The sequence below is a fragment of the Muntiacus reevesi genome, chromosome 10 (assembly GCF_963930625.1).
Source record: "Muntiacus reevesi chromosome 10, mMunRee1.1, whole genome shotgun sequence".
Classification (NCBI taxonomy): domain Eukaryota; kingdom Metazoa; phylum Chordata; class Mammalia; order Artiodactyla; family Cervidae; genus Muntiacus; species Muntiacus reevesi.
This window is the reverse complement of record NC_089258.1, coordinates 75,156,115-75,172,914: the sequence shown is the minus strand read 5'-3', so window position 1 is coordinate 75,172,914 and position 16,800 is coordinate 75,156,115. Positions and strand designations below refer to the sequence as shown.

The window sequence follows — 16,800 nt, the reverse complement described above, 5'->3', positions numbered from 1 at the left end:
GACAGAGAAATATGTTTGTTTTTTTTCTTCTTGGTTTAGGCCAGTTTCTGGTGATTTATTTGGTACTATCCTCTCTATACCGCAAGACCATCAGTGACCGTTGCTATAAGGGAAAAAAAGATAAAGCATAAAATGAAATAATAGTGTTACTATTTTTGTGAGCCCACATACTTCTAATACAAGACATTTATTTAAAAGGCATGGAAATTGAAGAGAAAGGATCAAGTAAATAATAATCGATTCCAGAAAAAAAAAAAATCATCTGTTAACTCGGCTGCAAATAGTCTTAGTCTTGTGTCTTCCTAAAATATCCTAAGTGCTTATTTATCAATTTTTGGTAACTATCCAGGGCAATAAAGCAAAGTGCCTTTAAAATTCCATTCTAAATCTATAAACTGATTTTAGTTTAGAACAAAAAAGAAAGAGATACAATATTTCTAAGTACAATCACATTCTATAAAAGATAAAAACACAAACACACATGCACACACCTATATATATACATCTATATATTGAAATAATTTAACAATGATCATCCTGGGTGATAATGCTAATGGTTAGTTTTTATTGTTTTGAATAGTTTCAAAGGGATGTTTAGATTCTCATGAATGGATACACTAAAAAATACCCCACAAAACAACAAGGACATCAAAAACAAAAAGCCTAAAAACCAATCAGAGCCAAGAGGAGCCAAAGGAAACATTAAACAAAAAACAATGATGTCTCATGAATGGACTCTGGACCAGAAGAAGGATATCTATTAAAAGCTAATAAAATATGAATACAGTATGGACCTTAGTTAATAATGATATGTTAAATTGCTTTATCAATTGTAACTTATCAACTAATATTAGATGGTAATAATAGAGAAGATTGAGTGTAAAATATAAGGAAGGTTGTACTCTTTTTTCAATTTTCTGTAAATTGAAAATGTTTCAATGCAATAAAACCTCTTTGGAATTTAAAAAAAAAATGCATGAATATTTATTACTTGTTACTACTATAATAAGCAGGATGATTTGCATACTCACAAGCATATACAATTTATTGAACAAATCAAGAGAGGGGAGTAATGGCAAGATGCAGGCATTGCAAACTCTCTGGACAGAAAAGGATCTTACTCTCATTAAAATCTAAGGTATTCCTTCAGAATTATGATTAATGGAAATGGTTAAGCATAAAATAAAGTCAAAATGTTTGTTGTAAAACTCAGCACAAAACTGAAAATGATCAAATATTTTTGGAGCCAAGAAAATAATGTTTAAAAAACAAGAATTAATTAACAGTAGGCTAGATCTAAAATTCAAACTTATATAACAGAAAAATCAGTGGAGAGAGTTAAGAGAAGGTAAAAATACACTCAGCACTCCTTAAAATAAAGAGTCTTGAAAGTGCCTCTTATCCATTATTATTAATATTATATTACATATTTTTCTTTCCATGTACACTCATTAAAGAAAGCTCATTATGGAGAACAAAATGGTAGAGAAGTAGGTGGACCATGGAGTACATCTCTCTCCACGGATACATCAGGAATACACCTTCAGACACAGAAGTGCATGCAGGACAGGAGTACCAGACCAGCAGAAAAGAATAGAACCACGCAAAACTCAGTAGGACAAGGAACTAGGGGGAAAAAGAGGAGTGTTAGTAGGACTGGACCTGCCCTCGGCAGGTGGGGGAACTGAACCAGGGGTCCACTCCCCACATCATCGGGGCAACTGTCTGAGTCAGAGGAAAAACATTTAAGGCTGAGAGTAAAACAGCCAATCCGTGGCAGCCTAAATGGAATGAGACTCAGACAGTCCTTGCCGCAGCCATACATACCCTGGACAGGGACGCAGGTCCCCTGGAAGGGGCAGCGGCTGGGAGCTGGAGATTAGGGATTGTGGAGAAATCCCAGGGCGAGGGCTGCTGTTGACTGCAGAGAGACAGATCGAGAGGATGTGAGGGAGGAGATTGTGGTGGGAAAAGCCTGTGGAGGAAAGCCAGGCAGCCAAGGAAGCAAGGCGATAAGGCTGAGTCACCTGCAGGGGTTGGAGCCAGCACCATGGCCTCTCTCTCTCTCCCCACATGCCTGCATCAGCAGCTGAACAGTAGAGAGGCTGGCCCATCAAATGCCCGACACACAAGTACACAGCCAGACCCCACACAAGGTGCCCCTTTAAGTGACTGATGTGCAAAACCCAGCCGGGGGGCCCTCTGTGTACCTAACACATGGAACAATACAGAAGGATCCCAGGGAAGGGAGCCCTCCAAGTGCCTGAACGGAAGGAGATATGGAGAAAAACTGGCCAAAGAGGCTTTCTCGTCCCAGCTACAAGAGGCTTGAAAGAGACTCTGACGGGGCCATAACTCCTGTGGTGGAGGCAGTCTATGTCCCTGCACACTTGGCACCGCCAGGGTCCCTGCAAGCCAAGCCGCTGTGCCCACTTCATGGTCAACCCTCACTGGGGCAGAGCTGACACAGGCAAAGATGTCCTGCATTTATGCACCCAGGGTCGCTTGGGTCTGGCCAACTCTTTACAACCCTGTGGACTGTGGCCTGTCAGGCTTCCAGGCAAGAATACTGGAGCGTACTGGCCAATACCATTTGCCATACCCCCTAGAGCACTATATTTCCTGCTGTCCTAGCTGCCAACTCCCCTGAGGACCTGGTGCTGCCAGAGCCTCTGCAACCCCAGCAGCTGCACCACGTCCACACCTGGCCCTCACTGGGGCAGACCCAAGTCCTCCAGGGCAGCCTCAGGACAAAACCCCGGTGGACCAGTCACATGGAGAGGTGGAAAAAAACCACGTTGAAATCCAGGAGCAGTGTGGTTAAGGAAGAAGACCCAAACCCCTCCCACCAGCCGTACAAGCTGCAGATTAGATCCACACGATCAACTAGGCAGATGCTGTGTATATGGAATATATAAAAGGACACTGAGAGCCCCCACAAAAGAAAACCACTAGTTCTGACAGCTGTGGACACTGGAGGCAAGAACACACAGGAGCAGGAGCAGGTTAGAATCTGAGCTGCCCCACAGCAGGTCCAGAGACCAGCACAGTGCTGGAGGGCGTCCTAGGGAGGTGAGGTGGACTGTGACTCCCAGCGAGGGAAAGGGCTCTGAGAGCAGTGATGCAAGAAAAACTTTTATTATTCTTGTGTTTTCCCTTGTTCTGTAGACTCTTTGGGATTTTTTTACTTTTTTATTTTTCTATTTTTTTCCCTTCCCACTACCTCCTCCCATTGTAGTTGTCAATTTTATTGGCACTATGAAATCTAATTAAGCTTTTAAGTTTTATTTTTTCCTTTCTCAGTCACATTCTTTATTGTTCTTATAAACTTCTGCCGCTACGCTGGACTTTTGCAAATCTATGGAGATTTTCTTTCTTTTTCTTTTTTTCTCTATTTTAATTTTAATTTTTAACTTTTTAAAAATTTATTATTATTCTTTCTTTCCACATTTATCCTTCCTTTGCTTTTCCTACTGTTCTTTTCCCCTTGGAGTTAATCTTTAATGTATATAAATCTTCTTTATCTAGATCTATTTACCGTTGCATATTTATTCTTTCTTTCTTTTATTTCTTTCCGTTCCTCTCAAATTATTTGTTAATTTTGTTTTCATTGCTTTATTCCCCACTGGGCACCTAGCTTTAGTTTTGTTTTCCAGTTTATGCTTTAGTTAGTTTTAATTTTAACTGGTAGATGCAATTTTTTATTTCCTTTGTTCCCTGGGTCAACTTATTGTATGTTATTTTTGTTGGACTGCTTTGATTTTGCTTATGGGTCTATATGTATATGTGTATATGCAGTCACACATTTTATTGTTATTATAAACTTCTGCCTCTATGTTGGGTTTTGCAGTTCTGTGGCGCTTTCCTTTTTTTTCTTTTTTTTTGCCTTGCTTCTTTCTTTTTTTCTTTTCTCTTTTTCTTTTAATTTTATTAAACCTATTATATTTATCTCCATTTATTCCTTTCTTTGCTTTTCCTACTGTTCTCTTTAATGTTCAAAATTCTCCAAGCCAGGCTTCAGCAATATGTGAACCGAGAACTTCCAGATGTTCAAGCTGGTTTTAGAAAAGGCAGAGGAACCAGAGATCAAATTGCCAACATCTGCTAGATCATCAAAAAGGCAAAAGAGTTCCACAAAAACATCTATTTCTGCTTTATTGACTACACCAAAGCCTTCGACTGTGTGGATCACAATAAACTGTGGAAAATTCTGAAAGAGATGGGAATATCAGACCACCTGACCTGCCTCTTGAGAAACCTGTATGCAGGTCAGGAAGCAACAGTTAGAACTGGACATGGAACAACAGACTGATTCCAAATAGGAAAAGGAGTATGTCAAGGCTGTATATTGTCACCCTGCTTATGTAACTTATATACAGAGTATATCATGAGAAATGCTGGGCTGGAAGAAGCACAGCCAGAATCAAGACTGCCGGGAGAAATATCAATAACCTCAGATATGCAGATGACACCACCCTTGTGGCAGAAAGTGAAGAAGAACTAAAAAACCTCTTGATGAAAGTGAAAGAAGAGAGGGAAAAAGTTGGCTTAAAGCTCAACATTCAGAAAACTAAGATCATGGCATCTGGTCCCATTACCTCATGGGAAATAGATGGGGAGACAGTAGAAACAGTGTCAGACTTTATTTTGGGGGTCTCCAAAATCACTGCAGATGTTGACTGCAGCCATGAAATTAAAAGATGTTTACTCCTTGGAAGGAAAGTGATGATCAACCTAGATAGCATATTAAAAAGCAGAGACACTCTGTATAATGGGCTCCAGTTTCATCCATCTCATTAGAACTGATTTAAATGAATTCTTCTTAATGGCTGAGTAATATTCCATGGTGTATATGTACCACAGCTTCCTTGTCCATTCATCTACTGATGGGCATCTAGGTTGCTTCCATGTCCTGGCTATTATAAACAGTGCTGCGATGAACGTAGAGAGGGAGGTGGGAGCGGGGATCGGGATGGGGAATATACGTAAATCCATGGCTGATTCATGTCAATGTATGACAAAATCTACTACAATATTGCAAAGTAATTAGCCTCCAACTAATAAAAATAAATGAGAAAAAAAAAAAAAAAGCAGAGACATTACTTTGTCAACAAAGATCCATCTAGTCAATGCTATGGTTTTTCCAGTGGTCATGTATGGATGTGAGAGTTGGACTGTGAAGAAAGCTGAGCGCCGAAAAATTGATGCTTTTGAACTGTGGTGTTGGAGAAGACTCTTGAGAGTCCCTTGGACTGCAAGGAGATCCAACCAGTCCATCCTGAAGGAGATAAGTCCTGGGTGTTCATTGGAAGGACTGATGCTGAAGCTGAAACTCCAATACTTTGGCCACCTCATCCGAAGAGTTGACTCATTGGAAAAGACCCTGATGCTGGGAGGGATTAGGGGCAGGAGGAGAAGGGGACGACAGAGGATGAGATGGCTGGATGGCATCACCAAGTCAATGGACATGAGTTTGAGTAAGCTCTGGGAGTTGGTGATGGACAGGGAGGCCTGGTATACTGCGATTCGTGGGGTCGCAAAGAGTTGGATATGACTGAGCAATTGAACTGAACTGAACTGAACTGAAATGGATTAAATGCTTCAACCAAAAGACACAGACTGGCTGAATGGATACAAAAACAAGATCCATATATATGCTTTCTACAAAAACTCACTTCAGACCTAAAGACACATAGACCGAAAGTGAGAGGATGGAAAAATATATTCCATGCAAATGGGAAGCAAAAGAAAGCAGGAGTAGCAACCCTCACATCAGACAAAATAGACCTTAAAGTAAAGAAGATTACAAGAGATAAGGAAGGGGTCCTTATAATGGTCAAGGGGTCAATCCAAGAGGAACACATAACAATTGTAAATATCAATGCACCCAACACAGGAGCACCTCAATACATAAGACAAACATAACAGACATAAAAGGATAAATTGACAGTAACACAATAACAGTAGGAAACTTTTACAGCCCACTCACACCAATGGACAGATCATCAAAACGGAAAATTAATAAGGAAACACAAGTCTTAAAGGATACATTGGATGAGATGGATCTCACTGATATCTTCAGGACATTCCATCCAAATGCATAAGAATAAACCTTCTTCTCAAGGGCACATAAAACATTCTCCAGAAGAGACCACATCGTGGGTCACAAATCAAACCTCAGTAAATTTAAGAAAATTGAAATCATATCAAACATCTTCTCCAACCACAACGTTATGAGACTAGATATCAATTACAAGAAAAAAAACTGTAAGAAACACAAACACATGGAGATGAAACATGTTTCTAAATAACCAACAGGTTAGTGAAGAAATCAAAAAGGAAATTAAAAAATTTCTAGAAACAAATGACAATGAAAACATGACAACTCAAAACCTATGGGATGCAGCAGAAGCAGTTTTAAGAGGGAAGTTTACAACAATACAAACCTACTCAAGAAACAAGAAAAACATCGAATAGACAACCAAACTTTACACCTAAAACAACTGGAAAAAGAAGAAATAAAAGACCCAAAAATTAATTGAAGGAAAAAAAATCATAAAAATCTGAGCAGAAATAAATGAAAGAGAAATTAAAAAATACTAAAGATTAATAAAAAATAAAAGCTTGTTCTTTGAGAAGATAAGCAAAATTGACAAAACTTTAGCCAGACTCTTCAAGAAAAAAAGAGAAGAATCAAATCAACGAAATTAGAAATGAAAAAGGAGAGGTTACAACAGACAATGCAGAAATACAAAGGATTAAAACAGACTATTATGAACAATTATATATAAAATGGATAACCTGGAAGAAATGGACAGATTCTTAGAAAAGTTCAATCTTCCAAGACTGAACCAGGAAGAAGTAGATATGAACAACCCAATTACAAGCACTGAAATTGAAGCTGTGATTTAAAAAAAAAAAATCTCCCAAAAAACAAAAGCCCAGGACCAGAGGGCTTCACAGAAGAATTCTATCAAACATTTAGAGAAGAGCTAGTGCCTATCTTTCTAAAACTCTTTCCAAAAATGGCAGAGGAAGGAACACTTCCAAACTCATTCTACAAGGCCACCCAACCATCATTCTGATACCAAAACCAGAGACAACACAGAAAAAGAAAACTACAGCCAATATCACTGATGAACATAGATGTAAAAGTCCTCAACAAAATTATAGCAAACAGAATTCAGCAATATATAAAAAAGCTCATATACCACGATCAAGTTGGGTTTATTCCAGGAATGCAAGGATTCTTCAGTATACACAATTCAATCAATGTGATACACCAGATTAACAAATTGAAAGATAAAAACCATATGATCATCTCAATAGATGCAGAAAATGCCTTTGACAAAATTCAGCACCATTTATGATGAAAACTCTTCAAAAAATGGGCATAGAAAGAACCTACCTCAATGGAGTGAAGACTATATAGATAAGCCTATAGCAAACATTATCCTCAATGGTGAAGAACTGAAAGCATTCCCCCTAAGATCAGGAAAAACACAAGGGTGTTCACTTTTACCACTATTATTCAACATATTTCTAGAAGTCCTAACTACAGCAGTTAGAGAAGGAAAAAAAATTAAAAGAATCCAGATTAGGAAAGAAGTAAAGCTCTCACTGTTTGCAGATGACATGATACTGTACATGGAAAACCCTAAAGATAGTATCAGAAAATTACTAGAGCTAATCAGTGAATTTAGCAATGCTGCAGGATACAAAATCAACACACAGAAATCACTTGCAGTTTTATATACTAACAATGAAAAATCATGTGCCTGCTTTGGCAGCACATATAGTAATAGTGAAAAATCAGAAAGAGAAATTAAGGAATCACTCCCACTCACCACTGCAACAAAAAGAATCAAATATCTAGGAATAAACCTACCTAAGCAAACAGGAAAACTGTACATAGAAAATTATAACACACTAATGAAAGAAATCAAAGATTACATAACAGATGGAGAAATATTCCATGTTCCTGGGCAGGAAGAATCAATATTGTGAAAATGACTATACTACCAAATGCATTTGACAGATTCAACGCAATCCCTATCAAATTACCAATGACATTTTTCACAGAACTAGAACTAAATATTTCACAATTCATATGGAAACACAAAAGACCCTGAATAGCCAAAGAAGTCTTGAGAAAGAAGAATGAAGCTGGAGGAAACAATGTTCCTGACTTCAGATTATACTACAAAGCTACAGTCATCAAGACAGTATGGTACTGGCACACAAACAGAAATATAGACCAATGGAACAAGATAGAAACCCCAGAAATAAACCCATGCACCTATGGGTAACTTATTTTTGACAAAGAAGGCAAGAATATGCAATGGGGCAAAGACAGCCTCTTCAATAAATGGTGCTGGGAAAACTGAACAGCTACATGTAAAATAGTGAAACACCATACACGAAGATAAACTCAAAATTGATTAAAGACCTAAATGTAAGACCAGAAACTATAAAACTCTTAAGAGGAAAACAAAGGCAGAACACTCGATGACTTAAATCAAAGCAAACTCCTCTATGATCCCCTACAAAAAATCTGTAAAGTAATTATCCTTCAATTAAAAAATAAATTTAAAAAAAAAGAGCTCATTACTAAAGGACAAGTGGAAAATTAAGAAAATTTAACATGATAGTGAAAGAAAATAAAATTTAAGAAGATATACTAAGATTTAGAAAGCATATCACTCAAGAGTCCAAATGATTAAAAATAACTAACTTAAAAATGTTACAACTTGATGCAAATAAGTAGGTAGTGATCATTACAACCAGGTAATTTGGCAGTCAAAAAACAAGAGTGTACACATTATATTTAAGCTTTGATCAGTCTCCCTCTAGGAATTTACCCTGAGGCTATAATTGCATAATTATTCCAAAATGTATATCTATGTAAGGATGTTTATTAGAGTGTAAAGATTCATAATAATGGGTTTCTAAAATGTTATTTTTCATTTTTAGGCTAAATACTATTTGTCAAAAAATGATGATATAGGCCTAGATTTTAAGATATAAAAGTTTCCCATAATTAGTCTCCAAGTAAGAAAAAAGGGTATAAATAAGTGGTTTTATATTTTTTCTTTAGAAGAATTATTAAGGATATATATACCTATTATATGGAATAAATCTAACGGAAGTTAACGGACATTTTCTTTGGGCATTGTGATGAGAAATTTATCTGTAATTCATATACCTACCAATGTACTTCGGATATTTTAATAAATATGTGATCACCATTAAAAATCAGAAGGGGAAGTGTAGATGGTGTTGTGGTAGAGAACCAGCTCACCAATGTAAGAGGCATGAGTCACCAGTTCAATCCCTGGGTCAGGAAGATCCCCTGGAGGAGGGAATGGCAACCCACTCCAGCCTGCCTGGAGAATCCCATGGCCAGAGAAACCTGGTGGGCTACAGTCCACGGGGTCACAAAGAGTCAGACATGACTGAAGTGACTAAGCACCCATGCACATATATTCTGTAGGTTTTGGCTTTTTGAAAATAAAAATCTCCATATTTTAATTCATTGCTAGTTACTTCTAAAGTTTATTTCGTTGTCCCTACTTTCCCATCACATGAATTTCAGAATCTTTTTCTAAATTTTCTCTACCCCTGTACATAAAAAATATTTTGAATGAGTTTATGTTAAATATACTGAAGCCTATCCAGGAGGCCCTAGTGGTAAAGAACTCGCCTGCCAATACAAGAGATTTGAGATGAGGGTTCGTTCTCTGGATTGGCAAGATCCTCTGGAGGAGGGCATGGCAATCCACTCCAGTAATCCTGCCTAGAGTATTCCATGGACAGAGGTAGCCCAGAAGGCTATAGCTCATGAGGTCAAAAAGGGTCAGACATGACTGAAGCAATTTAGCACGGCACCTATACATAGATTATTGATGTTTGAAAAGAATAAGCCTTAAAGTTAAAAGCATAAAAAAAGAAGTAAAGACAAGCAGATTCAAGTTAAGTGGAAAAGGAAAGAAAAATATTTTAGATAACTGGGCTCAAAATTTACAGAAATCCTTTGTCAAAATTTTAGGAAACATTTAATTACTTATAAAATAAATGTAAAACTTAATAAGCATTATAATAGTAAAAATAAAAATCATACATTTAATTGAACCCTGACAGATTGCAGTTCAGCTCACTTCAGTCGCTCAGTCGTGTCTGACTCTGCAACCCCATGAACCACAGCACGCCAGGCCTCCCTGTCCATCACCACTCCCGGAGTCCACACAAACCCATGTCTATTGAGTCAGTGATGCCATCCAGCCATCTCATCCTCTGTTGTCCCCTTCTCCTCCTGCCTTCAATCTTTCCCAGCACCAGGGCCTTTTCCAATGAGTCAGCTCTTCCCATCAGGTGGCCAAAATACTGGAGTTTCAGCCTCAACATCAGTCCTTCCAATTAACTCAGGATTGATCCCCTTTAGGATGGACTAGTCAGATCTCCCTGCAGTACAAGGGACTCTGAAGAGTCTTCTCCAACACCACAGTTCAAAAGCATCAATTCTTCAGCCCTCAGCTTTCTTCACAGTCCAACTCTCACATCCATACATGACCACTGGAAAAACCATAGTCTTGACTAGATGGACCTTTGTTGGTAATGTTTAATATGCTGTCTAGGTTGGTCATAACTCTTCTTCCAAGGAGTAAGTGGCTTTTAATTTCATGGCTGCAGTCACCATCTGCAGTGATTTTGGAGCCCAGAAAAATAAAGTCAGCCACTGTTTCCACTGTTTCCCCATCTATTTGCCATGAAGTGATGGGACCAGATGCCATGATCTTAGTTTTCTGAATGTTGAGCTTTAAGCCAACTTTTTCACTCTCCTCTTTTACTTTCAAGAGGTTCTATAGTTCTTCTTCACTTTCTGCCATAAGGGTGGTGTCATCTGCATATCTGAGGTTATTGATATTTCTCCCAGCAATCTTGATTCCAGCTTGTGCTTCTTTCAGCCCAGGTTTCTCATGATGTACTCTGCATATAAGTTAAATAAGCAGGGTGACAATACACAGCCTTGATGTACTCCTTTTCCTATTTGGAATCAGTCTGTTGTTCCATGTCCAGTTTTAACTGTTGCTTCCTGACCTGCAGTCTAATAGCTTTAGGAGATGCCAAACTGCTGAACAGTAATAAAAGTAGTAAAGTAATAAAATATATGCTCCTGCCTGCAGCGTGTTAGAGTTCTTGTTGCTTGATATTCTAACCTACCCTTGACGTTGCCAGTTCTTTTAATTTTAGCCACTCTTATAAGGGTATAGGAACACTTGTTTTTATTTTAGTTTGCCTTTTTCTGATGACAAATTATGTTAAGCAATTTTTCATGTTTTGAGCCTCTTTTGTATCATCTTCTGTGAAGTATCTTTTCAAATGTTTTGCCTATTAGGCTCCTGCCTTTTGTTATTGCTTGGCAGGAATCCTGTATGTGTTCTGAGTGTGAATCCCTTATTGGAAATATGTATTACAAACATCATCTTCCACGTTGTGAATTCCCTTTTCTCTTTCACAAGGGTGTCTTTCGTGAAGCAAAGCTTCCTAAATTTTTTTTAAAAACTTTATTCTACTGAGGTTAGAGACACATAAATGAAATCTATTCTCTTAAATTTTTAAGCATACAATGCGTTATTGCCACATGCAAGCTCAGTAGTGTCCGACTTTTTGTGACCCCATGGACTGTAACCCGCGAGGCTCCTCTCTCCATGGGATTTTCCAGGCAAGAATACTGAAATGGGTTGCCATTCCCTCCTCTAGCAGATCTTCCCAACCTAGGTATCAAACTCGCATCTCCTGGCAGGTGGATTCTTCATCACGTGTGCCACCTAGGAACAACACTATGAATGATGGTATACAGCACATGTCTAGATTTTGTACAACTAAGACTTCATTCTCATTGATTGGCAACATCCCACTTTCCCTTCATCCCAACCTGAGGCAACTAAAATTCTACTCTCAGTTCTAAGAGCTTCGCAATTTGAGATATCCTAAAAGGAATCATGCAGTGATTTGTCCTTTTGTGGCTGGCTTATTTTAATCAGCATAATGTCCTCAGGGTTCAACTCTGTGGCAATATATGCAGGATTTCCTTCGTTTTTATGGCTGAACATTCCATTTATGTATATACCACATTTTCTTTATCCATTCATCCAGTGATGGACACTGAGTTTGTGTCATGCTGCAACGAACATGAAAATGCTAATACTTCTTTGAGATCTTGATTTCAATTCTTCTGGGAAATATATATCGAAGTAGGATTGCTGGGTCATACAGTAGTCCTATTTTTTAATTTTTTGAGGAATCTACAATAGTTTTGAACAATGGCTACAATATTTTGCATTCCCACCAACAATGTAATGGAGAAGGAAATGGCAAACCACTCCAGTATTCTTACTTGGGAAATCCCATGGACAGAGAAGCCTGGTGGGCTAGGGGGTCACAAGAGCAGGACACAATTTAGCGACTAAACCACCACCACAACCATGTAAAATGATTCCAATTTCTCTGCATCCTTGCCAACATTTGTTGACTTGTGAGTTTTTAAAATAATAGCCATTCTAATGGGTGATGCCTCATGTGGTTTTGATTTGCATTTCCCTGATGACGAGTGACCTGAACTATCTTCTCCTACTATACCTATTCATCATAAGTATGGCATTTTGGGAGAAGCATCTATTCAACACTTTAGCCCATTTTAAAATCAGGTATTCAGCCCAGGTGGGATGCATGAGACAAGTGCTCGGGCCTGGTGCACTGGGAAGACCCAGAGGAATCAGGTGGAGAGGGAGGTGCGAGGGGGGGATCAGGATAGGGAATACATATAACTCCATGGCTGATTCATGTCAATGTATGACAAAAACCCACTGAAATGTTGCGAAGTAATTAGCCTCCAACTAATAAAAATAAATGAAATAAATAAATAAAATAAATAAAACTTCAGGAGTCACATTAAAATAAAATAAAATAAAATAAAATCATGTATTAATTTTTTTATTGATAGAGTAACTTATGTGTTTGGTTATTAATTCTTTATCTGATACTTGGTTTACAAATATTTTCCCCCTTTCCATAGATTGCTCATTGACTCTATTGAATGTTTTCCTTGCTATGCAGAAGGTTTTAGTTTGATGGAGCACTAATGTCTATTTTTTGCTTTTGTTGCCTGTACTTTTGGTATTAATCCAAAAATTCATTGCTAAGACCAATGATATGAAGCTTTCTCCCTATGTTGTCTTCTAGGATTTTTATAGTTTGGGGTCACATTTAAGACTTTAATCCATTTCGAGTTTATTTTTGTGTCTGATATAAGGTAAAGGTTCAATTTCATTCTTATTCATATCCGGTTTTGACAATACTATTTCCAAATGTGTATTCTTGGCACCTCTTTCAAAGATCATTTGACTATGTATGTGGGGGTTGAATCCTGCACTATTTCATTTCATTGGTATTTGTCTTTGTAATAGTATCATGCTCTTTTAATTATAGTATTTAATTACTGCTTGCAATATATTTAAAAATCAGGAAATTTGATGCCTCCAGCTTTGTTCTCAAAATTGGCTATTGAGGGTCCTTTGTGGTTCCACATCAATTAATTTTTTATATTTCTGTGAAAATGCCATTATAATTTTGATGACATTTCATTGAATTTGTAGATTTTTTAACTTTTTATATTGTATTGGGTTATAGTTGATTAATTACAGGTGAACATAAAAGGGACTCAAACATACATATGCATGTATCTATTCTCCCCCAAGCTCTCCTCCCATCCAGACTGCCACATAACATTGAGCAGAGTTCCCTGTGCTATACAGTAGGTCCTTTTTGGTTATCCATTTTAAATAGAGCAGTATGTACATGTCCATCCAAAGTTCCCTAAATATTCCTTCTCCTCACCCTCCCCTCCTGGCAACTATAAGCTCGATCTTGAAGTCTGTGAATCTGTTTCTCTTTTGTGAGTTCAATTGTATCACTTCTTTTTAGATTCCATATATAAGGAATGTCATATATTTCTCTGTCTCTGTCTGATTTACTTCACTCACTATGACATTCACTAGGTCTATCCATGTTGCTGCAAATGGCATTCTTTCATTTTTTTTAATGGCTAATACAGGAACTGCTTCAATGTTTTCCACTTTAAGTATAAATTCAGTTCAGTTCAGTCGCTCAGTCGTGTCCAACTCTTTGTGACTCCATGGACTGCAGCACACCAGGCCTCCCTGTCCATCACCAACTTCCAGAGTTTACTCAAACTCATATCCATTGACTTGGTGATGCCATTCAACCATCTCATCCTCTGTTGTCCCCATCTCCTCCTACCTTCGATCTGTCCCAGCATCAGGTCTTTTCTAATGAGTCAGTTCTTCGCATAAAGTGGCCAAAGTATTGGAGTTTCATTTTCAGCATCAGTCCTTCCAACGAATATTCAGGATTGATTTCCTTTAGGATGGACTGTTAGGATCTCCTTGCAGTCCAAGAGACTCTCAAGAGTCTTCTCCAACACCACCTTTCAAAAGCATAAATTCTTTGGTGCTCAGCTTTCTTTATAGTCCAGCCCTCACATTCATACATGACCACTGGAAAAACCATAGCTTTAACTCGATGGACCTTTGTTGGCAAAGTAATGTCTCTGCTTTTTAATATGCTGTCTAGGTTGGTCATAACTTTCCTCCCAAGGAACAAGCGTCTTTTAATTTCATGGCTGCCATCACCATCTACAGTGATTTTGGAGCCCCAAAAAATAAACTCTGTCACTGTTTTCACCTCTGGAGCAGTGGATGTGTGACACAGGAGCGATGTTGAGAAGATAACCCCCATCCAAGGGCAAAGGAGAAGCCCCAGCAAGATGGTAGAAGGGGAAAAATTGTGTTTAGAATCCAACCCCATACCCACCAGAGACGCTTAAGGGTTCAAACAACCTTGGGCACACCAGGACACAGAGACCTCACAGAAACTGAAACAGAACTGTGTTAGAGTATCTCCTGTGGAGGTATGGGTCAGCAGTGGACTTCCACAGGTACAGGGGCTCTGGGTCCAGCAGACCTGGGTATGGCCTAAGCCCTCTTGTAGGAGGTAACCATTAACCCTACCATAGAGCCGCCAGAACTTACACAGGACTGGGGAAAACAGACTCTGGAGACCAAAAACAGAACCTTGCATGCACCAGGACCCAGGAGAAAGAAGCAGAGACCCCAGTAAATAACAGGGAGGAAATATAGCCCCATCCATCAACAGAAAATTGGATTAAAGATTACTGAGCATGCCCCCCCCCCCCCCATCAGAACAAGACCCAGTCTCCCCTTCAGTCAGTCTCTCCCATCAGGAAGCTTCCATAAGCCTCTTATCCTTCTCCATCAGAGGGCAGACAGACTGAAAACCACAATCACAGAAAACTAACCACTCTGGTCACATGGACCACAGCCTTATCTGACTCAATAAAACTATGAGCAATGCCAAGTAGGGCCACCCAAGACAGACGGGTCATGGTGGAGTGTTCTGGCAAAACATGGTCCACTGGAGAAGGGAATGGCAACCACTTCAGTATTCTTACCTTTAGACCCCATGAACAGTATAAAAAGGCAAAAAGATGCACTGAAAGATGAACTCCCCAGGTCGGTAGGTGCCCAGTATGCTACTGGAGATCAGTGGAGAAATAACTCCAGAAAGAATGAAGAGATGGAGCCAAAGCAAAAACAACACACAGTTGCAGATGTGACTGGTGATGGAAGTAAAGTCTGATGCTGCAAAGAGCAACATTGCATAGGAACCTGGAATGTTAGGTTCATGAATCAAGGGAAATTGGAAGTGGTCAAACAGGAGATGGCAAAAGTGAACATCAACATTTTAGGAATCAGCGAACTAAAATGGACTGGAGTGGGAGAATTTAACTCAGATGACCATTATATCTACAACTGTGGGCAAGAATCCCTTAGAAGAAATGGAGTAGCCATCATAGTCAACAAAAGAGTCCAAAATGCAGTACTTAGGTACAATCTCAAAAATGACAGAATGATCTCTGTTCATTTCCAAGGCAAACCATTCAATATCACAGTAATCCAAGTCCATGCCTTGACCAATAATGCTGAAGAAGCTGAAGTTGAACAGTTCTATGAAGACCTACAAGACCTTCTAGAACTAATACCCAAAAAAGATGTCCTTTTCATTATACAGGACTGGAATGCAAAAGTAGGAAGTCAAGAAACATCTGGAGTAACAGGCAAATTTGGCTTTGGAGTACAGAATGAAGCAGGGCAAAGGCTAATAGACTTTTGCCAAAAGAACACACTGGTCATAGCAAACACCTTCTTCCAACAACAGAAGAGAAGACTCTACACATGAACATCACCAGATGGTCAACACTGAAATCAGATTGATTATATTCTTTGCAGCCAAAGATAGAGAAACTCTATACAGTCAGCAAAAACAAGACCGGGAGCTGACTGTGGCTCAGATCATGAACTCCTTATTGCCAAATTCAGACCTAAATTGAAGAAAATAGGGAAAACTACTAGACTATTCAGGTACGACTTAAATCAAATCCCTTACCATTTTACAGTGGAAGTGAGAAATAGATTCAAGGGATTAGATCTGATAGACAAACTGCCTGAAGAACTATGGACAGAGGTTCGTGACATTGTAGAGGAGGCAGGGAGCAAGACCAACCCCAAGAAAAAGAAATGCAAAAAGGCAAAATGGCTGTCTGAGGAGACCTTACAAATAGCTGTTAAAAGAAGAGGAGTAGAAGGCAAAGGAAAAAAGGAAAGATATACCCATTTGAATGTAGAGTCCCAAAGAATAGCA

At 38.7% G+C, this 16,800-nt stretch overlaps 1 protein-coding gene across 4 annotated transcripts in view; it reads right to left on the bottom strand.

Annotated features, from left to right (window-relative positions):
• The window catches only part of LOC136176638 (disintegrin and metalloproteinase domain-containing protein 5-like), a 117,351-nt gene continuing 100,551 nt past the window's right edge, over positions 1 to 16,800 (bottom strand). For all 4 annotated transcript variants that reach the window (XM_065947095.1, XM_065947096.1, XM_065947099.1 and 1 more), the window contains one exon: positions 1 to 103. In XM_065947095.1, coding sequence (XP_065803167.1) covers positions 91 to 103 — 13 coding nt within the window. In that variant the 3' untranslated portion in view covers positions 1 to 90. The remainder of the gene's footprint in view (positions 104 to 16,800) is intronic.